Consider the following 21622-nt stretch of genomic DNA (forward strand, 5'->3'; position numbering starts at 1 on the left):
TAGGTTTACTCATTTTAATAAGAATACTTATATGGCATGCATTTTCACCAACATAACTTTATAGAAAATGACCGCATGTGTGCAATTATCCCACAATGATAAGGCAATAGGCCTAGTTGTAGCTATGCAGGTTCAGTATGTTAGTACATGAAGCGAGTGAGAATATTTACACTGTCATGATGTGCCACTGTACAACTCAAGAATTACCGCTGAACTGTATACAGCTAACCATCTCCACACATCTGTACATTGCCCTGTAGTTGTTATTGGGATACTCCTTTAAGCATAACAATACAGGCCATGTGTGTTGTGAACCCACTGTTTCACTCTGTGTATCTTATGTGCTAAGTGAAATCATCCATTATCCTGAAGTGGGCTACAGCTTTGATTAATTGGTTATAATTGTTTTACTTTCTCTTAAGACACTAACTGGAAACCATTACTGGTGATCATAAATATGACATTATACTGACTGTCACAAGGCTCAGCATATTGTCCATAATGAGAGGTTATGTCCTAAATGACAGAAGAGATGCCCATTCATTCATGGCATGGGATATATTTAATAATATAACATGTTCCATTGAGCAGATTTTTAAAATCCAAAACAACTTTCAGTGCACTGAGTGCGCACATTTCTTGAATATGTGATCACAGTAGGAATCGAATCCACAACCCTGGTGTTGCTAGTGCCATGCTTTATTACCAACTGAGCCACACTGTGGACCAACTTGTTTCAAGGCTTTGTGTATCGGAACTTCTAACTCAGAATTATTCACCACCTCAACCAGTATTTCCTTATAGGTTCTTTGCTCACTAAAGTCATTATCTTTGTCTCTCCACCCATCTTACCAACCCTGATCAGCTGGAACATGCACGCATCACCCAGACGGAGCTGATGCGCGAGTCCTTCCGCCACAACCAGGAGATGGGCGATCTGCTGCGGCGGCAGGAGGATCTGCAGGAGAGGCTGGTGGAGGAGGGGCGTGCCCGCGAGCGGCTGGCCCTGGAGCTGCACAGGGCTGAGGGTGAGTGGGGGTGGGGGGGGTTGTGTTTGTGGATGGGGTTGTTTTTAAATGTGGGTGGGTGTGTGTGTTTGAAGGGCAGTGAGAATGCCATATGACGAGTGGAAGTGTGTGTCTGGGGTTGTTTGTGGGGGATGGTGTGTGTTTTGTGATTTGGTGAGTCAGATGGCTAGGGGATTTGTGGGTGAAACAGAAATTAATATATACTGTAGAGAGGGTGTGTGAGTACTTTAGATGGCAAAGGAAAGTGTCTGTGTGTAATTAAAGATTTAGCAATTGTTTGTGAACAATTACATTTCCATACACTACACTTGAAATCTAGTATTAAGAGATTTATGCTCCAATTTACCATGTTTTTAATAGTGTAGTGACATGCTGCGCCATCAGCACATTCAATGCTCCATGCCAAACATCCTTATTGGAGGTTGTGATTATGATGTGACATCCCTATCAGGAACAGCTGACCGACGAGAGGCGTGACAGGTTCACACACGTGACACAGCCCACCCGATTCACTAACAACGCTCAGTTCCACACACTGTTAAGCAAATGAAGACATATTTTCATCCATTGGCTTGTTAATAGTAACATGTACAGTGCCTTAAGAAAGTATTCACACCCCTTGACTATTTCAACATTTTGTTGTTACAGCCTGAATTTTAAATTAATTTGAGATTTTTTTTGTCACTGGCATACAGACAATATTCAATGTCAAAGTGGAATTATGTTTTTTGGAATTTTGTAGTAATTAATAAAAAATTAAAAGCTGAAATGTTCAGCCCCTTTGTTATGGCAAGCTTAAATAAGTATACATTTGCTTATCAAGTCACACAATTTACATGGACTCACTTGTGTGCAACTTTGTGTGCAATAATAGTTTTTAACTTCTTATGGGCAGGTGGGACGGTAGCGGCCAACAACAAACTACAGTATTATTTAACTTTCATAAAATCACAAGTGTAATACATAAAAAGAAAGCTTAATCCAGCCGCTGTCAGGTTTCAAAAAAGCTTTACGGCGAAAGCATACCATGCGATTATCTGAGGACAGCGCCCCGCATACAAACACATGAAAAACACATTTCAACCGGGCAGGTGCGACACAAAAGTCAGAAATAGCGATATAAAAAATGCCTTACCTTTGATCTTCTTCTGTTGGCACTCCAAAAGGTCCCAGTTACATCACAAACGGTCCTTTTGTTCGATAATGCCCTTCTTTATATCCATATAAACTCAGTTTAGCTGGCACGCTTCAGTCAATAATCTACCCAGTTTCCCTCCATCAAAATGCATACAAAATGAATCCCAAACGTTACTAATATACTTTTCCAAACAAGTCAACGTTTATAATCAAACCTTAGATACCCTAATACGTAAATAAATGATCTCTTCCGTGCGCTTGGAAACACTACAGCCAAAATGGGAGCCACCTAGAAAAACTAAAATTTCTGGCAAATTTTTCTGAAAACCAGCCTGAAACTCTTTCTGAAGACTGTTGACATCTAGTGGAAGCCCTAGGATCTGCAATCTGGGAGGACTTGGCCGTATAATAGCATTGATAGCCATTGAAAATAGTGGTAGGCTGAATTATTTTTATTTTTTTTTTGGGGGGGTTGTCCTCTGGGTTTCGCCTGCCATATCAGTTCTGTTATACTCGGACACAATTTTAACAGTTTTAGAGTGTTTTCTATTCAAATCTACCAATTATATGCAGATCCTAGCTTCTGGGCCTGAGTAACAGGCAGTTTACTTTGGGCACGCTTTTCATCCGGACGTCAAAATACTGCCCCCTACCCAAGAGAGGTTAACCTCTAGCGTCGAGCAATCCCGTATCCGGGAGCGTAATCATAGCCTCAAGCTCATTACCATAACGCAACGTTAACTATTCATGAAAATCGCAAATGAAATGAAATAAATATATTGGCTCACAAGCTTAGCCTTTTGTTAACAACACTGTTATCTCAGATTTTCAAAATATGCTTTTCAACCATAGCTACACAAGCATTTGTGTAAGAGTATTGATAGCTAGCATAGCATTAAGCCTAGCATTCAGCAGGCAACATTTTCACAAAAACAAGAAAAGCATTCAAATAAAATCATTTACCTTTGAAGAACTTTGGATGTTTTCAATGAGGAGACTCTGTTAGATAGCAAATGTTCAGTTTTTCCAAAAAGATTACTTGTGTAGGAGAAATCGCTCCGTTTTGTTCATCACGTTTGGCTAAGAAAAATTTCTGAAAATGCAGTCTCTACAACGCTGAACGTTTTACCAAATTAACTCCATAATATCGACAGAAACATGGCAAACGTTGTTTAGAATCAATCCTCAAGGTGGTTTTCACATTTCTATTCGATGATAAATCATTCGTGGCAGCTGTGTTTCTCCTCGAAGCAAACGAAAAATACACGCAGCTGGAGATTACGCAATAATTGCAACGGAGGACACCAAGCGGCCACCTGGTAGATGTAGTCTCTTAAGGTCAATCTTCCAATGATTTGCCTACAAATACGTCACAATGCTGTCGACACCTTGGGGAAACGACAGAAAGTCTAAGCTCATTCGTGACCCATACACAGCCATATAAGGAGTTACTTCCGGCGCCGACAGAGATGGCCGCCTCGCTTCGCGTTCCTAGGAAACTATGCAGTTTTTTGTTTTTTTACGTGTTATTTCTTACATTAGTTCCCCAGGTCATCTTAGGTTTCATTACATACAGTCGAGAAGAACTACTGAATATAAGATCAGCGTCAACTCACCATCAGTACGACCAAGAATATGTTTTTCGCGACGCGGATCCTGTGTTCTGCCTTACAAACAGGACAACGGAGTGGATTCCATGCAGCGACCCAAAAAAACGACTCCGAAAAAGAGGGAAACGAGGCGGTCTTCTGGTCAGACTCCGGAGATGGGCACATCGTGCACCACTCCCTAGCATTCTTCTTGCCAATGTCCAGTCTCTTGACAACAAGGTTGATGAAATCCGAGCAAGGGTAGCATTCCAGAGGGACATCAGAGACTGTAACGTTCTTTGCTTCACGGAAACATGGCTCACTGGAGAGACGCTATCCGAGGTGGTGCAGCCAGCGGGTTTCTCCACGCATCGCGCGGACAGAAACAAACATCTTTCTGGTAAGAAGAGGGGCGGGGGCGTATGCCTTATGGCTAACGTGACATGGTGTGATGAAAGAAACATACAGGAACTCAAATCCTTCTGTTCACCTGATTTAGAATTCCTCACAATCAAATGTAGACCGCATTATCTACCAAGAGAATTCTCTTCGATTATAATCACAGCCGTATATATCCCCCCCCCAAGCAGACACATCGATGGCTCTGAACGAACTTTATTTAACTCTCTGCAAACTGGAAACCATATATCCGGAGGCTGCATTCATTGTAGCCGGGGATTTTAACAAGGCTAATCTGAAAACAAGACTCCCTAAATTTTATCAGCATATCGATTGCGCAACCAGGGGTGGAAAGACCTTGGATCATTGTTACTCTAACTTCCGTGACGCATATAAGGCCCTGCCCCGCCCCCCTTTCGGAAAAGCTGACCACGACTCCATTTTGTTGATCCCTGCCTACAGACAGAAACTAAAACAAGAGGCTCCCACGCTGAGGTCTGTCCAACGCTGGTCTGACCAAGCTGACTCCACACTCCAAGACTGCTTCCATCTTGTGGACTGGGAGATGTTTCGTATTGCGTCAGATAACAATATTGACGAATACGCTGATTCGGTGTGCGAGTTCATTAGAACGTGCGTTGAAGATGTCGTTCCCATAGCAACGATTAAAACATTCCCTAACCAGAAACCGTGGATTGATGGCAGCATTCGCGTGAAACTGAAAGCGCGAACCACTGCTTTTAATCAGGGCAAGGTGTCTGGTAACATGACCGAATACAAACAGTGCAGCTATTCCCTCCGCAAGGCTATCAAACAAGCTAAGCGTCAGTACAGAGACAAAGTAGAATCTCAATTCAACGGCTCAGACACAAGAGGCATGTGGCAGGGTCTACAGTCAATCACGGACTACAGGAAGAAATCCAGCCCAGTCACGGACCAGGATGTCTTGCTCCCAGGCAGACTAACTTTTTGCCCGCTTTGAGGACAATACAGTGCCACTGACACGGCCTGCAACGAAAACATGCGGTCTCTCCTTCACTGCAGCCGAGGTGAGTAAGACATTTAAACGTGTTAACCCTCGCAAGGCTGCAGGCCCAGACGGCATCCCCAGCCGCGCCCTCAGAGCATGCGCAGACCAGCTGGCCGGTGTGTTTACGGACATATTCAATCAATCCCTATACCAGTCTGCTGTTCCCACATGCTTCAAGAGGGCCACCATTGTTCCTGTTCCCAAGAAAGCTAAGGTAACTGAGCTAAACGACTACCTCCCCGTAGCACTCACTTCCGTCATCATGAAGTGCTTTGAGAGACTAGTCAAGGACCATATCACCTCCACCCTACCTGACACCCTAGACCCACTCCAATTTGCTTACCGCCCAAATAGGTCCACAGACGATGCAATCTCAACCACACTGCACACTGCCCTAACCCATCTGGACAAGAGGAATACCTATGTGAGAATGCTGTTCATCGACTACAGCTCGGCATTCAACACCATAGTACCCTCCAAGCTCGTCATCAAGCTCGAGACCCTGGGTCTCGACCCCGCCCTGTGCAACTGGGTACTGGACTTCCTGACGGGCCACCCCCAGGTGGTGAGGGTAGGCAACAACATCTCCTCCCCGCTGATCCTCAACACTGGGGCCCCACAAGGGTGCGTTCTGAGCCCTCTCCTGTACTCCCTGTTCACCCACGACTGCGTGGCCACGCACGCCTCCAACTCAATCATCAAGTTTGCGGACGACACAACAGTGGTAGGCTTGATTACCAACAACGACGAGACGGCCTACAGGGAGGAGGTGAGGGCCCTCGGAGTGTGGTGTCAGGAAAATAACCTCACACTCAACATCAACAAAACTAAGGAGATGATTGTGGACTTCAGGAAACAGCAGAGGGAACACCCCCCTATCCACATCGATGGAACAGTAGTGGAGAGGGTAGCAAGTTTTAAGTTCCTCGGCATACACATCATAGACAAACTGAATTGGTCCACTCACACAGACAGCATCGTGAAGAAGGCGCAGCAGCGCCTCTTCAACCTCAGGAGGCTGAAGAAATTCGGCTTGTCACCAAAAGCACTCACAAACTTCTACAGATGCACAATCGAGAGCATCCTGGCGGGCTGTATCACCGCCTGGTACGGCAACTGCTCCGCCCTCAACCGTAAGGCTCTCCAGAGGGTAGTGAGGTCTGCACAACGCATCACCGGGGGCAAACTACCTGCCCTCCAGGACACCTACACCACCCGATGTTACAGGAAGGCCATAAAGATCATCAAGGACATCAACCACCCGAGCCACTGCCTGTTCACCCCGCTATCATCCAGAAGGCGAGGTCAGTACAGGTGCATCAAAGCTGGGACCTAGAGACTGGAAAACAGCTTCTATCTCAAGGCCATCAGACTGTTAAACAGCCACCACTAACATTGAGTGGCTGCTGCCAACACACTGACACTGACTCAACTCCAGCCACTTTAATAATGGGAATTGATGGGAAATGATGTAAATATATCACTAGCCACTTTAAACAATGCTACCTTATATAATGTTACTTACCCTACATTATTCATCTCATATGCATATGTATATACTGTACACTATATCATCGACTGCATCCTTATGTAATACATGTATCACTAGCCACTTTAACTATGCCACTTTGTTTACATACTCATCTCATATGTATATACTGTACTCGATACCATCTACTGTATCTTGCCTATGCTGCTCTGTACCATCACTCATTCATATATCCTTATGTACATATTCTTTATCCCCTTACACTGTGTATAAGACAGTAGTTTTGGAATTGTTAGTTAGATTACTTGTTGGTTATTACTGCACTGTCGGAACTAGAAGCACAAGCATTTCGCTACACTCGCATTAACATCTGCTAACCATGTGTATGTGACAAATAAAATTTGATTTGATTTTGATTTGATTTGACATTGGAACACAGCACATTCAAAATCTGGGGCACTTCCTGTATGAAATTTCATCTTGGTTTCGCCTGTAGCATTAGTTCTGTGGCACTCACAGACAATATCTTTGCAGTTTTGGAAACGTCAGTGTTTTCTTTCCAAAGCTGTCAATTATATGCATAGTCGAGCATCTTTTCGCGACAAAATATCTTGTTTAAAACGGGAACGTTTTCTTATCCATAAATTAAGAGCGCCCCCTATATCCAAGAAGTTAACATGATTTCTGAATGACTACCTCATCTCTGTACCCCACACATGCAATTATCTGTAAGGTTCCTATGTCAAGCAATTAATTTCAAACACAGATTCAACCACAAAGACTGGGGAGGTTTTCCAATGCCTCGCAAAGAAGGTTACCTATTGGTTGATGTGTTTTTTAAAAAAAGCAGACATTGAATATCCCTTTGAGCATGGTGAAGTTATTAATTTCACTTTGGATGGTGTATCAATACACCCAGTCACAACAAAGATACAGGTTTCCTTCCCAGCTCAGTTGCCAGAGAGGAAGGAAACCTCAGGAATTTCACCATGAGGCCAATGGTGACTTTAAAACAGTTACAGAGTGTAATGGCTGTGATGGGAGAAAAATGAGGATGTATCAACAACGTTGTAGTTGCTCTACAATACTAACATAATTGACAGAGTGAAAAGAAGGAAGCCTGTACAGAATAAAATATGCCAAAACATGCATCCTATTTGCAACAAGGCACTAAAGTAATACCGCAAAAGAATACAAAGTGTTATGCTTGGGGCAAATCCAATACAACACATTACTGAGTACCACTTTCCATAGTTTCAAGTATAGTGGTGGCTGCATCAGGGGGACTGTGGAGCTTCTCAGGATAAAAAAGAAACTAGAGGCAAACCTGGATCAGTCTGCTTTCCAACGGACACTGGGAGATGAATTCACCTTTCACCAAGACAATATCCTAGAACACAAGGCCAATTCTACACTGGAGTTGCTTACCAAGAAGACTTTGAATGTTCCTGAGTGGGCGAGTGAGTTTTGATTTAAATCAACTCTAAAATGTATGGCTAGACCTGAAAATGGATGTTTAGCAATGACCTATATCAACATAACATGAAAGGCTGCTCAACAAGGAAGAAGCCACTGCTCCAGAACCGCCATAAAAATGCCAGACTACGGTTTGCAACTGCACATGGGTCCTAAGCTCGTCCTTTTTAGAGATATGTCCTCTGGTCTGATAAAACAAAAATGGAACTGTTTGGCCATAATGACCATCGTTATGTTTGGAGGAAAAGGGGGAGGCGTGTGAGCCGAAGAACACCATCCCAACCATGAAGCATGGGGTGGCAGCATCATGTTGTGGGGATGTTTTGCTGCAGGAGGGACTGGTGCACTAAACACCATAGATGGCATCATGAGGTAGGGAAAGTATGTGGATATATTGAAGCAACATCTCAAGACATCAGTTAGGAAGTTAAAGCTTGGTCGCAAAGGGGTCTTCCAAATGGACAATGACCCCAAGCATACTTCCAAAGTTGTGGCAAAATGGCTTAAGGACAACAAAGTCAGGTATTGGAGTGGCCATCACAAAGCCCTGACCTCAATCCTATAGAAAATTTGTGGACAGAACTGAAAATGCGTGTGCGAGCAAGGAGGCCTAGATACCTGACTCAGTTACACCAGCTTAGAAACCTGACTCCGTTACACCAGCTCTGTCTGATGGAATGGGCCAGAATTCACCCAATTTATTGTGGGAAGCTTGTGGAAGGCTACCTGAAACGTTTGAACCAAGTTAAACAATTTAAAGGCAATCTACCAAATACTAATTGAGTGTATGTAAACTTCTGACCAACTGGCAATGTGATGTGAAAAATAAAAGCTGAAATAAATCATTCTCTGTACTATTATTCTGACATTTCACATTCTTAAAATAAAGCGGTGATCCTAACTGACCTAAAACAGGGAATTCTTACTAGGATTAAATGTCAGGAATTGTGAAACTGAGTTTAAATGTATTTGGCTAAGATGTATGTAAACTTCCGACTTCAACTGTATATATGTCAAATGTGATAGGATTCTGAAGTATGAAAAATATTTGCTTTCATAAAGTCATCTCCCAACTGCTGCTTGATGTTTGGTGATAATGCTAACCTTTGAAATGTTCACCAGCATTGTTGAAGTTTGGGATATGTCTTCATCTGCGTACGTTTCTGAAATGCGACTTGCAGTTTTTTTTTAAATAGAGTAAATACACGCAGCCAAATGTAGCTGGACAAATAAGATAAGGAGAGTACTTTAAGTGTTTCTGCCTCTACATTTGCTTTTTTTCATGACTCACACATAGGGTAGAAGGACATTCTTATTCACAGACTTGTATCGTTTCCACCGCCATTTCTTGCATAATTAATTTTACAGACACAAAGATCCCACATTGGCCAGTATGTCATTGTAAATAAGAATTTGTTCTTAATTGACTCGCCTGGATAAATAAAGGTTAAATCAAAAAATGTTATTGTGTATTTTGTTTTGTGAACATTTGGAAAGTTTACGGACAAATTAGCTGTTTCCATCAGGCCTGTCGTGATGTTTTTTTTTAACTGACGTACTTTACTCACTTAAAAGGTTGGATGGAAACCTCGTTAGTGACAGCATTGAAATCTTAAAGGATGGCCCATATATGAGTTGTCATTTTTATGTAGAAGGCTTTCTTGGAGTGGTCTAATCCACCGTAAATGATTAAATGTTGGGAATGTAACTAAGATGCATTCCTTAGTTGTGATAAATGTGTTACTTCTACGTGGGTTCGTATACTTTTGTAATACTAACAGAATAAATGAAGACAGAAGGGTCGAGCCACCCATTCAAACGATTTGTGTTTACAGTAAACAAAGAGATCAGTTGGAGCACCGCAACCTTATGTAACTCATCAACACAACAATGTTCTTGGAAGAACATATTCGCCTCACCTATTTAGTATAGCTACTACATACTAGTACTAGATATGATTTTGTAAGGAATCTCTATCAGATCTTTGGTAACATTGCTAGTATGCACTCACGTCTTCCAAACAGATTTATCATCAGCTGAATTACATGCCAGTAGTGCATTTGCCTAGTGACCGGTAACAAGATGTTTAATAATAGAATATTTCATTGCATTTGTTGGCAGCTAAGCCCTCTAGACTACACTCTGTCTAGCTAAATTGGTTTTACATTCTGCCTGTGTTTGTTTGTCTGAATATTTTTGTGTTCGTGTGCGCCTTGGGGAGGAGTGGGTGGGTGTTACATGCGAGTGCTTTTTGGATGTAGCATATTTGTATAGTGTTGTGCACAAACAGTGCCTTCGGAAAGTATTCAGACCGTTGACTTTTTCCACATTTTGTTACATTACAGGCTTATTTTAAATTTGATTAAATATATGTTTTTCCTCATCAATCTACACACAATACCCCATAATGACAAAGCAAAAAAACATGTTTTTAATGTATTCAAAATAAAAAAAACAAATATTACATTTACTTAAGTATTCAAACCCTTTACTCATTACTTTGTTGAAGCACCTTTGGCAGCGATTACAGCCTAAAGTCTTCTTGGGTATGACGCTACAAGCTTGGCACACCTGTATTTGCTCTGTCAGGTTGGATGGGGAGTGTTGCTGCACAGCTATTTTTAGGTGTTTCCAGCGATATTCGATCAGGTTTAAGTCCGGGCTCCAGCTGTGCCGCTCAAGGACATTCAGAGACTTGTCCCGAAGCCACTCCTGCGTTGTCTTGGCTGTGTACTTAGGGTCGTTGTCTTGTTGGAAGGTGAACCTTCGCCCCAGTCTGAGGTCCTAAGAGCTCTGGAGCAGGTTTTCATCAAAGATCTCCATCTTTCCCTTGATCCTGACTAGTCTACCAGTCCCTGCCGCTGAAAAAACATCCCCACACCATGATTCTGCCACCACCATGCTTCACCATACGGATGGGGCCAGGTTTCCTCCAGACGTGGCGCTTGGCATTCAGGCCAAATAGTTCAATCTTGGTTACGTCAGACCAGAGAATCTTGTTTCTCATGGTCTGAGAGTATTTAGGTGCCTTTTGGCAAACTCCAAGCAGGCTGTCATGTGCCTTTTTACTGAGGAGTGGCTTCCGCCTGGCCACTCTTACCATAAAGGCCTGATTGGTGGAGTGCTGCAGAGATGGTTGTCCTTCTGGAAGGTTCTCCCATCTCAACAGAGGAACTCTAGAGCTCTTTCAGAGGATCATCGGGTTCTTGGTCACCTCCCTGACAAAGGCCCTTCTCCCCCAAAATTGCTCAGTTTGGCCAGGCGGCCAGCTGTAGGAAGAGTCTTGGTGGTTCCAAACTTCTTCCATTTAAGAATAATGGAGGCCACTGTGTTCTTGGTGACCTTCAATGCTGCAGAAATGTTTTGGTACCCTTGCCTAAATCTGAGCCTGTCTCAGAGCTCTACGGACAATTCCTTCGACCTCATGGCTTGGTTCTGACTTGCACTGTCAACTGTGGTACCTTATATAGACAGGTGTGCATTTCCAAATCATGTCCAATCAATTGCATTTACCACCGGTGGACTCCAATAAAGTTGTAGAAACATCTCAAGGGTGATCAATGGAAAGAGGATGCACCTGAACTTAATTTCGAGTCTCATAGCAAAGGGTCTGAATACTTATGTAAATAAGGTATTTCCGTTTTTTCTTTTCAATAAATTTGCAAACATTTCTAGACTGTTTTTCTTTTGTCATTATGGTCTATTGTGTGTACATTGCTGAGGATTTTTATTTATTTAATCAATTTTAGAATAAGCCTGTAACGCAACTGTAAAAAGTCAAGGTGTCTGAATGCTTTCCAAAGGTACTATGTTTTTGGAGTTTATCGCCTTGATTTTGGTTGTATGAGTCTGTATTTTTGCTTTAATGTGTGCTTGAACTGATACTATGTGTGTGATTGTGTGAATGTTTCACTCAACAATCTCTAAATCTATATATTAACCCCCCAGGTCTGATTGATGGCTACACAGGTGAACGTGCTGCGCTGGAGGAGCAGGTGCGTCAGAAGGAGGAGCTACAGCTAAGCCTGGAGCAGGAGCTGCAGGTAAGACAGACCCACTCTTCAGTCTACAACCACCATAATCACTGTGTTTTATAACCGTTTAGGGTGACATGCTCTGATGTAATTATGTCATTTCAAGCAGTTATGCCCACTAGGTAAATATTGTCTCAAAACTATCCATGCAGATTTAAAGAAAATGGTGGACAATTATGTTGCAAGTTGTTTCCCATAGGTTTAAAATGTTACCTCTATGTCGGGCAACTTCGCACACTGCAAGGGCAGTTTGTTCACTTTGTCATTTTTTAATTGGCTAACCATATCGTCAACCTGCCTCTAACTGATTGTCATTGGCTCCTGCAGGTGACGAGCAGCCGCCTACACGAACTGGAGCAGGAGAGGCTGCAGATGCAGGAAGAGCGTGAGATACTGTCACGGCAACAGGACGCCATGAGGGAGCATGCCGGCCCCCGCGAGTTACGTATGTGCCCCACCACTTACTCCTTGTGGATCTGTATGGAACAAAATATACATTTTGACAAACATTCAAGTATTCTACACAGTGAAATAATCGTGAAAATGTTACTTTCATATCATGTAAAGTGTATTGGATATGCACAGTGCCTATTCCAATACAGATGCTCAAAAACAAGCAGTTGGTGATAATAGAGAACTGTGACTACGTCTTATATGACATCACTACTCCGAAGTGGGGGTCGTATCATTGAAGTAGAAATACTGGTATTATGAGAAAAGCCCTTCAGACCATCGCAATTTGACAGTCATTTTATTTCTGTGGGTCCTATGACGAAGATAAAACAGGCCCATGTTCTTTTGCATACAGAAGGTTGGTTTATTTCCTTGATTAGATCTACATTTGAATATTTATATGACTCATGTCATCACACAGTATGTCAGCTTAGCAGGAGCCACTCATTGTTATTGTGTTACCACTCAATGACATTGTAACAATTTTTATTCTGTGTTATAAATTCTTGTCATTTTTATTAATGTACTTTGTTATTACTGTACTTTGCTAAATTCCTGTAGAAAGGGTGACCATGATGAATTCATGTTGTAATGAAGTTTACAATTGATTACCCTTTTTGATGGAAATCCTCTGGGATAAAACAGAATCCTGGAACATGTGTAACACAAGTACTGCATCTGAAAAGTCTCACCTGCGTCGTGTTCATTAGGCAACAAATATAATTAAGTCGACTGAAACAGGGAGGAACTACCTTGACTTGTCTAATAAGACACACACTGCAAAACGTTTTTAAATAATTTTCTGATTCATTACCTCTATCCAGTACTATTTCAAGGTATTCCATAGGTTAAGGAATAATCCATAATGAAATGGCAAGTATTCGACAAGCACATGAATTCAATGTACAGGGGGCCATTTTAGGAACACCTCACGCCGGCTCTCACGTTACAGTATTGGCTCATCCATCCTCTGCCGACACAGCTTTAACCAATACCACCACAGCACATGCAGGGAGGCCCCGCCCTCTCGTTTTCACCTCTCGCTTTCACCTCTCACATCCTTTCTCCTCCAGTCTTCCTCCTTTTTATGACAAAACAAGTGCATGTTGAAATACTGTGCTTTCTTATTCTTCCTATAGGCCTAGTTGAAGCTGCAGTCGATGCAGCACCTGAAGCAGGTGTGTCCCACATCAGAGCATGGCCAGTCTGTTACTTTTTTGTCTCTAGTCGAGTGGCACTTCACAAATACATACAGTACCAGTCAAAAGTTTGGACACACCTACTCATTCAAGTGTTTTTATTTATTTATACTATTTTCTACATTGTAGGATAATAGTGAAGACATCAACACTAATAAATACCACATATGGAATCATGTAGTAACTAAAACAGTTTTAAACCAATCTAAATATATTTTATAGCAACCCTTTGCCTTGATGACAGCTTTGCACACTCTTGGCATTCTCTCAACCAGCTTCATGCGGAATGTTTTTCCAGCAGTGACTTCCCACATATGCTGCTGCTTTTTCTTCGCTCTGCGGTCAGACTCATCTCAAACCATCTCAATTGGGTTGAGGTCGGGTGATTTGTGGAGGCCAGGTCTTCTGATGCAGCATGCCATCACTCTCCTTCTTGGTCAAATAGCCTGTACACAGCCTGAAGGTGTGTTGGGTGATTGTCCTGTTGAAAGACAAATGATAGTCCCACTAAGCACAAACCAGATGGGATGGTGTATCGATGCAGAATGCTGTGGTAGCCATGCTGGTTAAGTGTGCCTTGAATTCTAAATAAATCAGTGTCACCAGCAAAGCACCATCACACCACCTCCATACTTCACAGTGGGAACCACACATGTGGAGATCATCCGTTCACTTACTCTGCGTCTCACAAAGACACTGCGGTTGGAACCAAAAATCTCACATTTGGACTCATCAGACCAAAGAACAGATTTCCACCGGTCTAATGTCCATTGCTTGTGTTTCTTGGCCCAAGCAAGTCTCTTCTTATTATTGGAGTCCTTTAGTAGTGGGTTCTTTGCAACAAGTCTCCTCTGAACAGTTGATGTTGAGATGTCTGTTATTTGAACTCAGTGAAGCATTTATTAGGGCTGAAATTTCTGAGGCTGGTAACTCTAATGAACTTATCTTCTGCAGCAGAGGTAACTATGGGTCTTCCTTTCCTGTGGCAGTCCTCATGAGAGCCAGTTTCATCATAGTGCTTGATGTTTCTTGCGACAGCACAAAGTTATTGAAATTTTCCGTATTGACTGACCTTCATGTCTTAAAGTAATGATGTACTGTCATTTCTCATTGCTTATTTGAGCTGTTCTTGCCATAATATGGACTTGTTCTTTTACCAAATAGGGCTATCTTCTGTATACCTCCCTACCTTGTCACAACACAACTGATTGATTCAAGCGCATTAAGGAAAGAAATTCCACATATTAACTTTTAACAAGACACAATTCCTGTCAGGAGAATTTAGTTCTCGTGTTAATTAACCAGTCTGCTTGATCAGGATTTGTAGGATACTGATAGAAATGAAGACAGACAGAGGCCCAGTCTACAATAGTACAATAGTTAAATGTTTATTCACGGGAACGTTCTCCCTATTATTTCCGGTACATTGGTCTATATACCTCACATTTCGTCATAAATGTCCCTCTCAGATATAAGGGCAATATAGTTCACAAGTCTTCTCCTACTCACAAATTGTCTGCCACCTGTTAAACAATCTACTACAAGCCCAAGGTCTCTCCCCTCCCTGGGTGGGGACAGAATGTCCTGTAAGGAACACAGTATTCCAGCCGGTCTGACGGTAGCTCCATTCGTTTCTAACAAGGAACAGAAAGTCCTTGTTCTAATTCTTGACTAAAACTACACACATTATATTCAGTGTTACGATTATAATAAGATTCATACATTCATACAGTGACAGGGTAGTATTCTCTTTAGTTATAGTTCTACGTTAAATGTATACATCATTTAGCCATTATTCATAAAAATCCCATAACAATTCCATATGTGTTATTTCATAGTGTTGATGTCTTCACTATTATTATACAATGTAGAAAATATAAAAAAATAAAGAAAACCCTTGAACGAGTAGGTGTGTCCAAACATTTGACTGGTACTGTATTTTTTTTTAACGCCAGAATCAGCAACTCACAAAAAAAGCTTGGAGCTTGCTTGCTATGGGCTCACTCACTCAATCACTAACCCTTGCTTACGCTTTTTCTTTTGATTCCCTTTTCTATATCATGGTTTGTCATGTTAATGTCTTATGGGTCAGCGTGAACATTCTCATTTTATTTATGATTGAGCACGATTGAAGGAATCTGATGAACTGTATTTTGAGACATTGGTACTGTAAGCATAAGTATTTCCTTTTTGGCAATCATCTTTGCTCCTAAATTAAAATCCCTTGATGTAAATGTTCAGAAGAGTTTAGCTCACCCTAACCTTACTTCACATTGTCCATGCTAACATCGTGACAATATCTGCTACCTTTGGAGTAAGATGATTGCTCAATTAGGAATTTGTCCCACCCCTTGCCTGCAACTGCATATGGGGCATGGATATTGCACCATCACAGCACTGTCTACGTCGTTGGTCTGTGGTTTGCACTCTCTTACCTTTTTATCTGTTGTACTAATACAATGGGGTTCGATCTTCTCTGGGGGGAAGCGATGTTGGTTGGTTCAATGTGGGTTACTAAAGGGATATGTTGGGAAGATACTGGGTGTGAGATTGTCTGTTATATACAGTAGCTACATGATTCTGAAATGGAGGACTGTATTGGTGACATTTTGCTGAAAGCAGCCATCTCAATACTGTAATGCTGTTAAAATGCGTAAAACACAAGTTTAGAAGTTCTGAGACAAAAACAGCTAAATATACTTAAATTTGAAATGAATCGTAAGGCTGACAGGCCTGTAACTGATTTTCAGATTATTGACAGTCCACAACAACTCCATCTCAGCATCCTGTCCTGTTCATTGCTGGAATCAAACCTGTATGTCCAAAATCATTGACTCCTCCCCTCCAAAGCCACCTTATGTGACGCCTTCCTTCCGTCCCTCTCTCCCTTCACCCCAGACCTCCTGGAGGAGACAGAGAAGCTGATGGCTGAGAAGGTAGAGGTGCAGCGGCAGGCAGAGAAGGAGAGCCTGGACCTTCTGCACCAGGTGAAAACACTGGAGGCTGAGCTGGAGGAGCAGATCAACCGGGTCATCGAGCTGGAGCATGCCCGCAAGACTGAGAGCGGTGACCTGCTGCAGCAGATCCAGGCTCTGGAGAAACAACTGGAGAAGAATCGGAGGTTCCTGGATGTAAGAAATAGAGGGGAGGGAATGGGGAGGATGGATGCATGGCTGTACGGATGGATATGGATAGAGATGGGAGAGATGGATGAATGGGGTGGATGGGGGAGGACCATAGGAAGTCTATAGTTTAAAAGAATACAGATTTACATGAATGTAATATGAATGTGCACTTTGGTTATTGGGGGTTAGGCAGTGCATAAAGCACTACACTTGATCCATCATTTATTCATCATCCATGTATTTCTGATTCAATGTATATATAATTTAATTTGATATGTAATGGGTATTTCCCATAGCAACTCTCCTTTAAAGGCTTTGTCTTCATCTCTGAACCCCAGGAGCAGGCCGTTGACCGGGAACACGAGAGGGACGTCTTCCAGCAGGAGATCTTGAATCTGGAGCAGCAGCTGAAGAACAGCCAGAAGCTGCAGCCCGGCTCTGAGCAAAGAAGCAGAGAGGTAACAGTTCAGTTCTGCAATAGCCCCAGCATTGAGCCCTGTTGGACCCCACAGGCAGTTTCTCCCTCCTTTTGTTCCCTCACAATGGGAAAGGCAGTAATGTATATGCTCGTCTTGTAAAAATGTACTGTTGTTGCTCTGTACATGAGGGCTCAGTGTCAGCCAGGACAGTGGGGAGGTAGAATTGCCTGTGGTTACCCAAATATGATCCCAGACTAGTCAAACTGGAACTGAAGGATAATGGACATAAACTCAGCAAAAAAATAACCCTCCCTTTTTCAGGACCCTGTCTTTCAAAGAAAATTCGTAAAAATCCAAATAACTTCACAGATCTTAATTGTAAAGGGTTTGAACACTGTTTCCCATGCTTGTTCAATTAACAATAAACAATTAATGAACATGCACCTGTGGAACGGTCGTTAAGACACTAACAGCTTACAGATGGTAGGAAATTAAAGTCACATTTATGGAAACTTAGGACACTAAAGAGGCATTTCTACTGACTCTGAAAAGCACCAAAAGAAAGATGCCGAGGGTCCCTGCTCATCTGCGTGAATGTGCCTTAGGCATTCTGCAAGGAGGAATGAGGATTGCAGATGTGGCCAGGGCAATAAATTGCAATATCTGTACTATGAGACGCCTAAGACAGCGCTACAGGGAGACAGGACGGACAGCTGATCGTCCTCGCAGTGGTAGACCACGTGTAACAACACCTGCACAACAACAGCTGCCGAGTTACACCAGGAATGCACAATCCCTCCACCAGTGCTCAGACTGTCCGCAATAAGCTGAGAGAGGCTGGACTGAGTGCTTGTAGGCCTGTTGTAAGGCAGGTCCTCACCAGACATCACTGGCAAACAACATTGCATATGGGCACAAACCCGCCGTCGCTGGACCAGACAGGACTGGCACAAAGTTCTCTTCACTGACGAGTCGTGGTTTTGTCTCACCAGGGGTGATGGTCGAATTCGCGTTTGTCGTCGAAGGAATGAGCGTTACACCGAAGCCTATACTCTGGAGCGGGATCGATTTGGAGGTGGAGGGTCCGTCATGGTCTGGGGTGGTGTGTCACAGCATCATCGGACTGAGCTTGTTGTCATTCTTGTTGTCATCTGAACGATGTACGTTATAAGTAAGGCATCCTCCCTCATGTGGTACCCTTCCTGCAGGCTCATCCTGACATGACCCTCCAGCATGACAATGCCACCAGCCATACTGCCCGTTCGGTGAGCGTTCTGCCATGGCCAGCAAAGAGCCCAGATCTCAATCCCATTGAACACGTCTGAGACTTGTTGGTGAGGGCTAGGGCCATTCACCCCAGAAATGTCCGGTAACTTGCAGGTGCCTTGGAAGAGTGGGGTAACATCTTACAGCAAGAACTTGCAAATCTGGTGCAGTCCACGAGGAGGAGATGCACTGCTGTACTTAATGCAGCTGGTGGCCACACCAGATACTGACTGTTACTTTTGACCCCTCCCCTTTGTTCAGGGACACATTAATCCATTTATGTTAGTCACGTCTGTGGAACTTGTTCAGTTTATGTCTGTTGTTGAATCTTATGTTTATACAAATATTTACACATGGTAAGCTTGCTGAAAATAAACGCAGTTGATAGTGAGAGAACGGTTCTTTTTTTGCTGAGTTTATATGCTGGATGTGATTTTTGATGTGCTTTTTTTGGGGTGAGGGCTGATTTGTCAATCATCGCCATGGTGATTTGTTTATTAACTGAGGGGGCTGTGGGTATTGTGTGATTTGTAATGCGTTTTGTACAACTAGTATTCTAGGTTTTTTTATGGAACATTTTATTGAACATTAATGGTTTTAACAGTGGTCTTGTCCTAAACACTTAATATATTTTTTTATCTTTCAAAAAAAGCAGTGTCCATGGAGAGGTTGTATTTACTCTCGCACCATGTTGTAGCTAGTAAATGTAATTAGATATTACATTAGGATATTTCTGCTGAGCATCATCATCTGGACCATGGAGGTCTGTCTTTGCATTATAATTGCATCTGCTATCATAACAGCTGTGATATACTGCTTCTCTCTGATTTACTGTACGTCAACCGAGTTGTTGTGGCTGGTTTCTGCTAAAAGTCATTAGCATCATCATAGCTCCACATCTCTTTAGCATGCTGTGGCAGTGGCTCTCCTTGCTGTTGCCATCAGCTGTGTTTTACATGTGTTACCATACTGTTGTTTGTGTTCAGTCTTTAACTGTATTATAGTGGCATGTGTTGTGGAAATGTGTCACTACAAGTAACTCAGAATGATCAGAATTATTTAAACACCATTATTGATACTGTAAGGGCTTGTTTTCGCTAAGCTATATGCAGTTGACAATGTCACAGCAGCCTTTCTCTGCTATCAGAATCAGAACCATTCCTTCTCCCATCACCTTCTCCTATTAGTCACTGCTATGCTCATTAAAGGCCATTCTCTCTCCCTTTTTCCTCCTCTTCCTCTTTGCTTCTCTCCCATGGCAGGTGGATCAGCTGACCTCCCAGGTATTGCTATTAGTTGCATTGAAACAGCCTCTCTCTATTAACAAAACTCCATCAGTTGCATGGTAGCAGCTTGTCATTGCAAACCACATTAGAGCCCCCCTCTTTCCCTTCCTCTGCTCTCTTTCTCCTTTTCGTCCCGTTGAATATTCCACTGTCTACCATAGCAGGTGGATCCCAGCGATTAGTGGTGCTAGCGTCATTGAAAAGGACCTTCCATTAAATATCATTAGCTGCACTCAACCTCCCTCTTCCCCCCTTTCTCCCTCTTTCCCTATTCATCTCCCTCTTTCCCCTATTCATCTCCCTTTCCCTACCACATAGCAGGTGAGGGTCATCTGACCTCATAATATTGCTCCTGTTTACATTATCCTCTTTTCTTCTATCCCCTAGTGACGGGGGAAAATTGATAGTTACATATCGCAGTTTTTTTTGGGGGGGGGCAATATTTTATCGATACTTTGACGCCAAGTATCGATTAGTAAAAAACACACATTTTTTGCTATGTAGCGTTAGCTGGTGCTGGCCGGCTGTACCTATACCAAAACTCTGGTATGTTTAATCTTATAGCGTGAGCCAACATGTTTCCAGCACTTTTATTTCCATGACTCATCAAAACTAATTTCCTAATGCTCTCTGCCTCTCTGCAGCAGACATTTAGTGAGCAATATGTTTGGAACATAAAATTGCAATAAAATCGCAGTATCGAATCGCAATACATATAAAATCATGACAATCGCAACAGCACCTAAGTATCGTGATAATATCGTACCGTGACGTTCCTGGCAATTCCCAGCCCTACTACCTCCTCTCTTTTCCCCCTCTCTTCAAAATGGCAGGTGGATCAGCTGACCTCCCAGCTACTGTGTTGTTACTACTAGCTAGCCACAGTGATACACTGAAGCTACAGACTGTACGATCCACACTGAAACCCCGCTTTCCCTCCCTCTCCTTTCTCCTCCTCCTCATCCCTCTCCTCTCGCAGGTGGACCAGCTGACCCAGCAGCTGAGGGAGAAGGCGGACTGGTGCAGCGAGCTGCTGCTGGCGTCCGAGCAGCTGCAGCGCGAGGTGGGCGAACGCAACGAGGAGATTGACAAGCTGGAGGGTCGCATCCGCGAGCTGGAGCAGGCGCTGCTGGCCAGCACCGAGACGGTGAGAGAGAAAAGAGAGATGGGTGGAGAGGAAGGGGGGGATGGATGAAGTGGGATAGAGACTGAGAGAACAACAAAGAGAGGAAGATGGAAAAAGAGAGGGACAAGTAGAGAAAGAGGGAGTGGGGAGAGAGAGAAAGAGACAGTTCCCCCACTCCTTCCCGCCACTGCTGTTGGTGATGCTGTGTTAAGACTAGCGACTGCCAAGATTGCTCCCCAGAGGGAGTGTGTTTGTGTGTGTTTGGGGGGGGGTTCTATTTTCCTAGTGGGGACCTAAAATCTCAGTCACTAGAAGGATAGTAAAACAAGGAAAATTCCCCATGAGGACAAAGGCTATTTTAAGCTTAGTGGTTAGGGTTACTATTAGGGATAGGATTTTCAATGTAAATACATTTTAAGTCCGCACGAGGATAGAAGAACATAACGTGTGTGTGTGTGAGAGAGAATGGAGTGCGTGTGCATGTTAGTGTCAGAATGAGTGTGTGTTCTGGTAGAGTGTGAGTGACAGCGTGAAGCTATATTTGCATATATATGGGTGTATGTGTG

At 42.9% G+C, this 21622-nt stretch overlaps 1 protein-coding gene across 5 annotated transcripts in view; it reads left to right on the forward strand.

Annotated features, from left to right (window-relative positions):
• Window positions 1–21622, forward strand: part of LOC112229706 (A-kinase anchor protein 9) — a 133562-nt gene that overhangs the window by 93047 nt on the left and 18893 nt on the right. For 4 of the 5 annotated variants that reach the window (XM_042310054.1, XM_042310056.1, XM_042310055.1 and 1 more), the window contains 7 exons: window positions 866–1028; window positions 12097–12191; window positions 12510–12627; window positions 13775–13813; window positions 16733–16965; window positions 17298–17417; window positions 20910–21077. In XM_042310054.1, coding sequence (XP_042165988.1) covers window positions 866–1028; window positions 12097–12191; window positions 12510–12627; window positions 13775–13813; window positions 16733–16965; window positions 17298–17417; window positions 20910–21077 — 936 coding nt within the window. The remainder of the gene's footprint in view (window positions 1–865; window positions 1029–12096; window positions 12192–12509; window positions 12628–13774; window positions 13814–16732; window positions 16966–17297; window positions 17418–20909; window positions 21078–21622) is intronic. The other variant, XM_024395693.2, reaches the window with a different exon arrangement.

The sequence above is a fragment of the Oncorhynchus tshawytscha genome, linkage group LG31 (genome assembly GCF_018296145.1).
Source record: "Oncorhynchus tshawytscha isolate Ot180627B linkage group LG31, Otsh_v2.0, whole genome shotgun sequence".
NCBI classification, from domain to species: Eukaryota; Metazoa; Chordata; class Actinopteri; order Salmoniformes; family Salmonidae; genus Oncorhynchus; species Oncorhynchus tshawytscha.